The sequence below is a fragment of the Epinephelus lanceolatus genome, chromosome 15 (assembly GCF_041903045.1).
Source record: "Epinephelus lanceolatus isolate andai-2023 chromosome 15, ASM4190304v1, whole genome shotgun sequence".
Taxonomy (NCBI): Eukaryota; Metazoa; Chordata; class Actinopteri; order Perciformes; family Serranidae; genus Epinephelus; species Epinephelus lanceolatus.
In genome coordinates, this window is record NC_135748.1 from 2,003,665 (window position 1) to 2,016,534 (window position 12,870).

General features: G+C 40.9%; 1 protein-coding gene across 1 annotated transcript in view; it reads left to right on the top strand.

Moving 5' to 3' along the window:
• bcl11ba (BCL11 transcription factor B a) overlaps nt 1-12,870 on the top strand; it is a 78,361-nt gene that overhangs the window by 7,326 nt on the left and 58,165 nt on the right. Inside the window, exon 2 of the mRNA XM_033641798.2 lies at nt 8,138-8,617. Within this exon, the coding sequence (XP_033497689.1) occupies nt 8,138-8,617 (480 nt within the window). The remainder of the gene's footprint in view (nt 1-8,137; nt 8,618-12,870) is intronic.

The window sequence follows — 12,870 nt, forward strand, 5'->3', positions numbered from 1 at the left end:
AGAAATTACTATGATAAAGCATTCAAATTCTAAATATAAAAGTTATATTTGCCAAAAACAGAGAGCAATTTTCACCTGCAAATCTCAGGTGGTAAAGCTCTGTATATACTAGTGCACGACACTGTTGTGTGGGCCAACATAGATGGTGTGCGAGCTTCAAGCATGCAGAGAGGCATTTATGCTTTATGCTTGTTCGTTGCAACATACTCTGAAACGCCAGGTGGTGTACAAACAAAATATCCTGTGGGGAAGCACAAAGTCAAAAAGTGTTACCAGAACAATGCTAATGGAAAAGTAGGCTGCCTGGCAACAGCAGTAAATCAGTAAATGCAGATGTAACGCCAAACAGGGGCGGACTGGGACAAAAAGATGGCCCTGCATCAGACCGGCCCACCACTTTCAATCACACAATCATAAGTCCTATATGTATATTATATGATAACAAGGTGTAGGTTTCCTTAAACATTTGAAGGGACACATATTAAAGAGGAGTTCTGGGGCTCTTTTTAGACACTTAATTTTCTTATGAAAAAAACAAAAAAACAAACTATGTATACTCTGTTCTCTTCCTGCTGTAACATGTGTCACTCAGCCTCCTAACACACATACACACACAGACCTGCATTTATTAACAGGCATGACAACATCCATGTTACAAAGACTATCATGTTTTTTTGTCGAACTTCACATAGGCTTACATACTGATGCCAATTTGCGACCATAGTAACTCTCTCTTGCCTGCTCCACCTGCTCACGGCAAGAGAGAGAGAGAGAGAGAGAGAGAGAGAGAGAGAGAGAGAGAATTACTCTGAGCCGGCAACTTGCTAAAAGGGTGTGAAAAATCCAGGTTAAAAGTATTTTTCTGACCTGCAATTTCTCTGCGCCTCTATTGTATTTTGTATTGTTCATTTTGGCACATTTTTGTTGCAGATGCTGTTTAATGATGGCACTGAGCCCAAAGGAGGAGGGGCTTAAAAACGTGATTGGGCCAGCCCACCGTCAATTAAGAAAATATACCAATAGGCTGGACTACCTGAATTACTGGCTCATCAGATAAAAAAATAATAATAAAAAAATAACAGACAGCTGTATCAGCCCACCGGGAAACTGCTAGATGGCCAGTTCACCTCTGCCACCAAACTTTGGATTTGTGTACTGTAATTATTGCTGTGCTTACCTTTAAATCAAAATAATTTTTATATGACTTACATACTTACTGTAAGTATATGTGTATGTCTGTGTGCATATGTAGTAGCCATCAGTTGAGGAAATGTTGAGGAGTGGTTGTGGCTTGGGGGGTGATGAATGACTGGTGTTACGTCTGTGTGTGTGTGCTGAGAGCTTGCAACAATTCTGATGTGTGTGTGAATGTGCTGTGCAGTGTCAGCCACAAAAAAAAACTTTGAGGAAACAGCATTAAAAAAGTAGCAGTAAAGTGTAGTTTTTATAGTTTCTATCAAATCTTTTATTTTAGTCCAGACTCCGTCCACTCTCTCACACACACAGACACACACATCGCTGTCATTGGTCCTTGCTGGCGGAACCTTTTTCATTCTGGGAGAAATCTACAGGCTTTCATCACATGAAATGTGGAAAGTCATGCTAGTAAAAAAAAGTAAGATCATTAAAAAAATCTGGTGAGGAGAGGGGAAAACAAATACTTGAGAAGCAGCTTGCCGCTAATATGCTATCCCATTTGTGTGTGTGAATATTATCTGATGGTTGTGTGGAGAGTGTTAAGGGTCTAGATGGATTAACAGCACATTTATAGTGATAAGTGGTGACTAGAGGAAGCCAAACCCAAGAGACGGTAGCCTGCGCACAGAAAACTTATCCCTGACGACAGCAATTCAAAGCAGCACCTTTATAGCCTCAGCACGAGTCAAACATCATATTTTAGCCCTCCAAATACCTGTTGAACTCCCCTTACTGCAGATACTGTAGATGGTTTGTGATACTGTAGATGGTTTGTGTTATTTTTGAGCTGTTAATTTTTAGACATTCCACTTCCTTTGATTTTTCTGTTCTGAAATCCTATTAGCGCTCTTGCCTGCCTCGCCTGTGCCTTATTAGGTAAATCAGGCCAAAGTGAGGCTTCTTCCTTTGCATTTGTCATTTGCATACACAGTGTCGACAGTGTCATCGGCATGAAGAAACCACAACCAAATGCACATTTAGTTTTTTGACGCAGTCTTTGAATATCTCCTGAAACTGGCTCTGGCTGTGAAAGTATATTGTAGGTATTTACAGTATATTTATAAGAAATAATCACATATACATCTCTGCATTTGAGTGTCAATCTAATTATATGTCTGTAGTTTCAAAAGAATCAGACCCTGTTGGAGTTGATCAGTGCGTCTTTACACACACAGGGAGTCAGCTTTATGTTTGAGGTTTGGCTATCATTTCTTTTATCATATTTTGATATTCATTTATCTCTGTGATGAAGTCAAGTTTGCATGGGTCAGTGTAACTGTCGAGTGTGTTTGTTCCAGGTCAGCTAACTGGCTTTATTCCCTCTTATGTTTATTACTAGAGAAATACACACTGCTGTAAATGGCTGTTCAGTGCAGTAGCGTAGGACAGATGGCTACAGCCTGCGGGCCAACCACATACACACACACATGCACATACGCACGCGCACGCACATGCACACGCACGCACACGCGCGCGCACACACACACACACACACACACACACACACACACATTGTGTGTGTGTGCATGTTTGTACGTGCATGTATACATCCAGGGCACACACATTGTGTGTGTGTGCCCTGGATGTATACATGCACGTACAAACATGATATAACAGACGATGAATGTAGTAAAAACATGTAACACATACACACATGCAGAAGGAGCAATGCAGTTGGTGTGTGGAGATGTGGGCTGACAACGCTCAGACACTGTACACCTGCTTGCGCGCACACGCGCACACACACACACACACACACACACACACCTGCTTCCTGTAGTCGTAGCAGAAAAAAAAAAATGATAGTAATGGAATAGTAAGCTTTAACCAAAGTAGCCTACTTTTATACTACTACTCCATACTACTCATCTATCTATCTATCTATTTGTGATAATGCGCGCAAGAATGATACAATTTATTGTATATTAGACTTTCTTTTTTTTCCTTACTTTTTTCTTTAAAAAAATTCCTATAACTGGCACCCAGTAGAGTGTGCACCCTGTGCACTGTGCATAATCCCTGACCCTTTGCTGCACCCATGTCATCTCTCCACCTTTCACTCTTAAGCTCGCCTAACAAACAAATATATACATATGTATGTGTATATATGTATATATATATATATATATATATATATGTATGTGTGTGTGTGTGTGTGTGTGTGTGTGTGTGTGTGCCCTATCTCTTTTTAAATCAATATTTAATTTTGGTACCTCTAGCAGAGTCACACTTATTGCAAGTTGTGTGCTTTTTAAATTGATTATAATACATTTTCTCAACCTTTTCTTTGTTTTTTTTCTCAGAAAATAACTTTGGTCTAACTGCTCAGATCCAAATTAAGGCTGTAATCTGCTATGTGTTTGCACACAAAGGCATTGCTTTATTTCAAGGGGTCACCAGCCAAAAAGGTCAGCATATATATTTGTAGAGGTCTACCTGCTGGCAGCAGCTGGATTAATACGTCATAAAAAATCCTTGGTTGTTGCTGGTTATTATAATGATTCTACAATTTAAGGTCGGTGGATGATAGAATAATTTTAAAATAATTGTGCTTGGCTCAAGAGTAGTCCAATGTGGGAAAACAGCAATATGTATGCCTGAAGCCTTTGGCAGTGAAAGCTAATGGCACAAATTTCATGCAGTATGGGCTGATTGTATGTTGCTCCTCTGCAATTTTATTGGCTATTTGCCAAGTACAACTGTGGTCATTACCTCGTAGCTGGCAGAAGTTAATATTTCGTTTAACGAAGATAGTAACCGCTGTCACCATAAATGAAGTGGATTATTTTCTACAGTAAAATCTGAACGTCTGCCTTTTGAAGAAAAACTTGACATTATATACCTCTGTACCCACAAGACGTTGTTATAAACCAAACCTGTGTTAAAAATCATTTAAGATTTAACGTGCAGTGGTTCTCAAGGGAAACATAGCTAACTGCTAGCTCATCAGACAAGATGCGAAATGTGAAAAATTGCATAACGTCAAACTGTAAAATTGTGCAATTTCCATTTGAATCCCTCCAAAGTAATTGTTGTCCTATGATTTTTTTCCACCTACAAATGCCACTGTATTGGATTGTATAGAATGGTTCACATGTGTGTTTTCAAAGCAGACCTAGAACAGGTCTGTTGTGAGTTGGGCTGCTCTTTTTGGAGCCTTAATCTGTGTTTGCTATCCCAAATTATCCCAAATTTCAGATCACAACAGAAGTCATTTAAGGTTACCTTTCCTATAGCACAAGTATATACCTTGCCCTTAGCCTGGTTCCAGACCATAGACCCCGCCCACTCAACTGAGTAGGCTTGCATCTCTGGTCTGGCATACTTCAATGAATTTGCGATTTATCTCGTCCAAACGCTGGACGGACCAATGAACGCCGGGGGTGGGGGCGGGTCTAGCGATTAGCCAATCAGCGCCACGCTGATGTCAAGCTGTACGCTGGTGGGTAACTGGTGAGGATAGCAACAATGGCGACCGCTACAGATCCTACAGACCACATTAACGATGCTCTCGAGGTATTTCGCCACTACTCATGTTAATGGAGGACCAAATTAAGGAAGCTGCTAAACTGGATTTAAAGGCGATGCAGCTGGGCATGCACGACGACGGAGACATTTTAAACGGGCAATGCTTGCTTGTTTTCGGCACCCCCGAGGCATGGATACTAATGACGTCAGATTCTGGGTGAGTCGTTGATCTCTACTGATTGGTTAGGGAAAAAATCAAATTCCCTCCCCCTTGTAAATCGCCTTCAGTGGAAGCCATGTCAGACTGAAGGTTCTGGGAGCTTCAGTCTGACACTCAGGCTACCTTGCCCTTTTATTAAACAAAGTAAATAGCCTTATGTTATTTATCTTATGTCATTTCTGTCTCCACATGGTCGCACATTTACAGTTCTCCTCTGCTCTCTGTAACACGCGTTTGGCCCCGATGCACGCACAAACACACACAAACACGTGTGTGCACACACTCACACACACACAGGAGAGTACACTAGAGCGTGGTTCGGGCTGCATTTTCCTGACTGAACCCGACTCGAGTGAGACAATTATAACTGAGCCCGGCCCGAATCTGCAGCATGGCACTATTGGAGTGGAGCCTGTGTTGCGTTCAGGCGTTGTCATGTAAATAACAAATTCCAGCACTTGAACAGGCACTGCTGCTGCTGCTGCACACCACCATTTTTTTGTTTGAACCATAGTTGATGATGTCGACGACATTGACACGTCACCACAGCCCTAAAAAAAAATCAACATTGTTAACAGACTGTGGAGCAGTAACGGTTTTGATGTTATGTAGAAGACACTGACATATTGTGTTGCAAAGATATCTACTGAAATGTGCATGCTAACCAGCTAGCCCCGGCTCATCCTGTCTTGTTATACCAGTCGCTGTAGAGTCCAGTCTGTTCAGTGTCCAACATGAGAGAACAAAGAAATCAAGTCTAGTATGAGTTTTTGTTGTTTTGAGATACCTGCGACATAAAGTTCAGTGATTTTTTTCCTTTCCTCAAACTTTTTATGCCCTCAACTTCCACTTCTGTAATTGACAATACAACAACCAGACAATTCCAGGTCCAAAATCCATGATATAGGTCTGGTCAGGTCAGCCACTTTAGGCCGGGATACAGCCCAACTAATATACCTTAACTACTTAACTACCAAAATTTGTGCAGAGCCAGATAATCCAAGTTCCAAAACCTGAAGTCTAAAATCTATTGTTTTAGGCAGACTGTTGAAATGCTGAAAGACACATGAAAAAGAGACAGTGCAACTAATGACAACACAAATTATACTGAACAGCATTCCAAATGGTGTTGATATATGGTTTTATTGTAGCTGTCTTCTAGCTACTATGGTCTTGTTTAGGGCTGGGTGATATGGAGAAAATCAAATATGATATTTTTTACCAAATACGATATCAACATTCAAAAGAGTTACACAATGATTCCTGAAAAATAATTATCAGTAATGTGGATATGATGACAAAGTGGGTAAAGGCAAATAATAAAACTGATAGAACAATCAGATAAGCTCACCTCTTTACTGTAATGCAGCATTTTAAACCAGAAAAAGACAACACTTATGACAGGATATTTGAAATTTAAGACAATATGTAGTCTCGTATCACAATAATATAGTATATATAATATAATACAATATAATATTGATATATTGCCCAGCCCTAGTCTTGCTTAACCTGCCACACATGAAGATTTTAAGATTGCAGTGTTATTTTAAACTCTCTCAGAGTTTATAACCTGATGCGCCAGATGGTTGTCACACAGAACCATCTGAGAAGCCGTCATTGGAAACTGTTTGAAAAGGGGCACTTTCAAAAGTACTTGGCAGGCAATAGGATGAACCATCTGTCTATCACCGTTACCATCACTGCAGAGCAAAAACATCTTTTCAGTCAAGAAAACCCTTACGTACCATTCTTTGCTCAGCTTTCAGTGAAGACATAAGCTCTAGTTCTGATATAGCTGATGCGACTGCAGCATCCATGCTCACCGTTTAAAGAGCTGCTAGTCAATCAGTCAATCAATTTTATTCATAAAGCCCAATATCACAAATCACAATTTGCCTCACACGGCTTTACAGCATATGACATCCCACCATCCTTAGGACCCTCACAAACTCCCCAAAAAAAACCCTTTAACGGCTAGTGATGTTTTGAATGAACAGTTGCCTCGCCAAGTAGTCACACACATGTAAAACATGGTGGTAGCTGCCGTAGCTCCTCACAGGATGCTGACTGGTCCAGACACAAATGTATTACTTGAAGCCTGACAAGATGGTATTTCCTTTGATCTTGTGATCCTGTGATTCTCCTGATATCTCGTGATATTGCGTGAATCCAGCTGCTGTGCAAGGTAAGAGAGTTTCAGCAGTTTGGCCAAATTTTGCATACCCTTGCCCTGCTGTTAATAGTTGGCTTGGAGGTGAAATGCTGCCCCCTATTAATTTGCATGTGGCACCCTAACCCAAACCTGCTCAAAAAAAAAAGTTGCTTGAATTTTTGTCATCACTGTCTCAGTGTTTCATCAGTATTCAGATCAACTTAACTAGTTTTTGCTAAATAATAAATATGGACTACTGTAGCTCTATCAACAATTTTCCTGGAACACATGGATTAGTGGTTCCCAAAATTTTGCTCAGGACACGTCAATGTGACATCAGAAAGATGGTGGACTCTTGCGTCGGACGAATGTTAAACTTTGGTTGTAATGTTATTCTGTGTCAAGATGACATGGAGACATTTGGTTATTTAACAACATAACCTAAAACCATCATCCAAACCACCCAAACCACCATCTGTTGTCAGTATTCTGTGTCAATTTGACATTGGCATTAGATTTTGGTCACCTGACATCACAACCTAAATTCAACCAAATATCAACATCAAAAGATGTTGGTGGTCAGCTGGGTTCTTAGTTTTGAGCTAAGATGGTGGGGGAACACTGACATGAAAACATTAATTTCTTTCACATAATCTTTTCTGGAATTCTTCTCTTTTCCCTTGGAAAAATATACTGACAATTAATTTAAATAAAACTTACAAAAGTTCTGAAAATTGATGGATGCATTCCTCCTCAGATTCTGACGACAGAAGGGGGGTTTCCAGATGTTTTTAGACAACCAATTTCAAGCATACTGAGGCTCTTTGATAGATGCTCCTGGTACTTAGGACACTTGCCAGCAAGAAAGTATAGCAATGGATCCTGCTTCTCCTTCACTGAGTTGCTCAAAAGCCGATATCTGTGTCATTTCCTACTCATACTTTGGTCTGTTCAAGGAATACAAACCTGTTTTTTTTCCCTGTCGCATTTCTAGAGATCCCACAAAACAATGTAAAAGTGAAACATAAGTCCAATTTGTAAATGTCCAGGTGTTACATAATCTGACATCTGCTTTTTCTATTTTTCTTGTTGGACAGCGGAGGTTGAGCATCCAGATGGCAGCCTGCTCTCCGACTCTCTATCCCTACACCCACTCCGCCTGCCCTCTCACACACTTGGTCTACCTCCCCACTCGTTGGACCCTAGTCTGGCCCATGCCCTACCACCCGGCCTCCACGCAGACCACGACCTGTTGACCTGTGGCCAGTGCCAGATGACCTTCCCACTGGGTGACATCCTCCTCTTCATTGAGCACAAAAAGAAGCAGTGCCAAACACCGTTGCTGGCCAATGGCTGCTACGATAAGATGACTGATAGGGGAGGAGGAGGGGGGGGGAGCCCAACTCTACAGAGCCTTCATCAGCACACACAGCAGGGGGAGCTGAGGAAAGTGGTTGAGCCTGTGGAAATCGGCATCCAGGTGACACCGGAGGAGGAAGAGGAGGCAGGAAGAGGTGAGAGGGGAGAGAGGACACCCATCAAAGGAATTTGCCCCAAGCAGGAGAACACACCAGCAGGTAGGCATGACGAACACACACCCTTTAAAGAAATAATTCACTTTTTTTATCACCCTAAATACATACAACTTTTCCTGACCAAATATCCAATTGCACATACACACACATAAATTTACCTTTTTAGCTTTTGTTGAGGCATCCCTTTAAGACTTACCCCATCCTCTCCAGCAAGAGAGAGAGAGAGAGAGAGAGAGAGAGAGAGAGAGATGTTCATTTCATTAAAATGAGAGGACAACAGAGAGAGGGAGTGAAGAGAAAGAGGGAAGAGACAGGCACATTACCTACTTAAAGCCCTAAACCCCCTCAAGGACTGAACTAGTTGAAACAAATTGTGCAAAACGTGACAGAGAGACTCACCCCGACTTTCATGGAGAAATCCAGCCTAAGCCATCTGCTTAAAAAGGTGAAAAGCTCATTAAAATTCAAATAAGCAAAGGAGGAAAAAACATGACGAGGGGAGAAGGAGAAGGAAAAAAACAGAAAGAGGGATTAAAAAGAGGCTAGTTTCTCCCCCATTCAGAAGGGTAAAGAAGACGTTTAGCAGGAGAGCAGCTGTGGGGGGAAGAGCACCAGCAGTTATCTCTCAAACCAGTCAAGATGCTGAAAGAGCCAGAGGGGAAGAGCAGAATATCCCAGTCTGCAACAAGAACTCCTCTCAGCTGCCCTGCCATCTTAGAGGTCACTGTTTGTAGAACCAGAAATGTACAGCTCAGTACTCCACACCAACAACCAGCAGGTGCTAAAATGACCCATGAGTCAACAGCTATACAAACTTCTCAAAGATGAAAGCATATAGAAAAAGAGCATCACTCTGGGCTGACACATGATGCAACTGAAATAAAAACTGTTAACGCATTGTAAGCTAGTTCAGCTGTCTGGATATGATGGCACACAGTGAATCTTGATGGTTACCAATCATACTGGAGGAGGTTGGTTCATTGAGGCGTAGGAGATTGAATAAACCACAACAAAATCTCAGTATTATTTATGAAATATTTTTTTCTCTCTTATGATTAATTCTGATTAAAATCTTTGCACAGTGACTCCTGCAGGGCAGGCAGGCAAAGGGCAGTGTGTGTGAAGAGGTGATGGGGACATTGGAGTGAGGGGGGCAGAGGAGGAGGTGCTCCTGTTGTCCTCTGTAGAGCTTGATCTCATATCAGTTTAATGTATTGTGGTTTTTTTTTATGCTAATCTGTGATTGGCCAAAACATGTAAAATGATGCTCCATAGGAGGACGTCCTCCCTAACCAATCAGGACTGGAAATACAATATAGACGTCACACTGGCCCCAGCAGTGATAATAGTTACTTGAAAGATTGTTAAGCTAATGGCGACATGGGATTTGGACCAGGGTTGGGCAGGGGCGGGACGCTGCTGGGGAGTGGGTGGAAAGCTTAGCTCTGCTGGCATCCCACAGCGGGACTGTGCAGTGGCTCAGCATGCTGCTGCACTCCGTTCACCTGGGACTGGGGTAAGGGTGGCGGTTTACTGCACGGGCTGCGGTGACACATTACACACATATGAAGCTCATTCCCATCCAGATCCAGTGTTGATCATTTTAAAGAACTCTTTTAAGCCTATTTTACTGCTTCATATTTTTGCTGAACATAAGAAAGTATAGCTGCGTAGCAAACTAGGATAAAGGAGAATGATGCCGTGGGTTGGTTTTCCTCCTGTCCTCCCCAATTTTTTAAATCACCAGCCTACATTTACTAATACTCATAGCTTCAAATCCAATTGCCTTTGACTCACTACTTCCAGGTATAGAGAATAGTTGTAGCAATATAGTGTACAAAACACTAATACACAAAAAAATACAAATTTTAGTGCAGTTACACTGTCTTCTGAGTAAATGGCCACAAATTTAAGAAAAATGATGGCTGGTTGGCTTGAAGATGGTTTGCTTTGGTGTAGGCCTCATACAGCAGTTTCATTTCAGCCATGTGGAAAACCAAAGGCTGCTTTACCATGTTTTATTTGAACTCTCCGAACCAATAAGCAGACCAGTGTATTTCATCCATAAAACACCATGTTTTATGAACAATTATTAATATTTTAAAATCCGTGACAGGTCATTTTCATCATGTGAGAACTGCATTGAAACAGCAGCCCTGTAAAGGAACTGTGACTATCTAAGACAGAATAATGGTAATGAGTTGTCATGAGTATTTTTGTGAGAGTGGGAATTTGGTATTTTGTTTTTTTTTTGTTTTCATTTAAAGATGAATTAAGACACTTATGATAAAGAAGTCATGATGTAAATGATGTGACATGACTGACTTAATAAAAGCTTTAAATATTTCAAGGCTTTGAATATTCTAAAATTTTCACCAAAATCTGTCTCCAGATGCACAGCATTTTGTTCCATAAATACGCAAATATATGTATTAAATATCTTTTAGCACTCCAGCTCGGCCAGTACTCATCATTACCATAATTAAGACTATTTGTATGCATGACACGAATCAATTCATCATCAGCAGCAGACTGAACTTAAAGGAAAATGTTGGCCCAGAGCACTCACAGGTAACACTCTTGACTCTGTTTCTCCATTTAGTGCGTCAGACTGGGACAGAGCTCCTCTGAACGTGTCAGCCTGCGGTGTGGCCTGTGCTGTAAAACAATGTGTTTTGGCTTGAACTTCATCAATATTTTACCAGGCAGTTACAACTCTGCTAGGCATCTGCACAGGGCTGCTGTTGACAGCACAGCCACCTGAACCTCTGTAAGCATGGCACTTAGGTCTGTAACTGCGCTATGGCTTTACATTTAATACACATACATTTAACAGCCCAGCGTGTGTGCAGAGTTGCACTCAAGCGTGTGCACTAATTGATTGCATTGGTCACATTATTAGGTTGTCATTATTTATATTTATGTGCATAAGTATATTTTTTCTCGGTGTTTAAATGCTTGCAATACATCTAACTGTAGTCCTCCTGTGAAATCAACTCCACATGTGCAGTGTTGGAAGGCTTGAAATTGTAATTGCACAATATTTCTTCATAACGGAACGTGCAATAATTTTCACATTAAAGCAAAAACATATTAGCAGCTCAATTGGACGTGCGCTGCGGCAACTGTTAACTATATTGCTGCAATAACATTTTATGTTTCAAAATTACCCTCCGTTTTTCACAATTTCCACATGAAATATGGCCAACTTGCACCTTATTAACACGAGGGAAGGACAGAAGGGTTTATTAATCCAGCCACAGTTTAATTTGAAGAGAACACACTCAGCCCTGCTCATAATCGATGGGAGATTGAAATATAGCAGGTGGAATTTTCTCTTTGTAAGTCAGACCGAGCTCTTCCTTCAATAGATTTCTACACCTCTCAGTGGCTGGTGAGGAGGGGGGAAAGGGAGAGAGACATAGTGGAGGGAGCAAGAAAGCAGGATGAGCGAGAGTGAGGGAAAAAGAGATGAGGGAGTTGGACTGTCAGCTTGGAATACAACTGGTGACGACCCTTCGTAACTTGCTCCCAACGAGTCAGACTTCTTCTTTTCAACCCTTCACTTCCATTTGTTCTCCATGTGAAATGGAGCACAGATTTTTTACACACAGGGACAGTTTAAGGAAGGAGTTATTCTGATTTAGACAAATTCAAAAGCATCAGTACACCTGTAGGCAAGGCCTATACATCTTTAATAAACCAGTTTATGTCTTTGATACAGTGACTAAATGTTCTTTGCATGATGATACAGTTAGGAAATATATGGCCAAATAGAATAGTAATAGAAATATAGAATAGTGCCATTTACCAAAACCTTGTCACTGTTTAGGTTGTAATATTTTACAAATGTAGATATATTATTATTATTTTATTTATTATTATTATTATTATTATTTGGATTTAGCCTGGACTTGAAGCAATGTATTCTGAACTCACTTTGTAAATGCTGGTCCAAGACCTTTTTTTGATTTTCTTTCATGATGTTGTACTATTTCATCTGATATTATTGAGTGAAGTTGAAGTGCTACAAATGTGTGATTTTGTTCTAACAATGGTCAACACTCTCCTCCTCATCCCTCACTTGTGATCCCGTCTCCTGAACATAAAGGATAGCCATCACTTTCATCAGTAGGCCACTGTGTGTGTGTGTGTGTGTGTGTGTGTGTGTGTGTGTGTATGTGCGTGTGTGCAGGGGGGAATCTGATTGTCAGTGCTGAGTGACACAAGTTACAGGAGCAGAGAAATGGCAATGTACAGGTCCAGGTGGAGAAAAAATAATTATTTTATATACA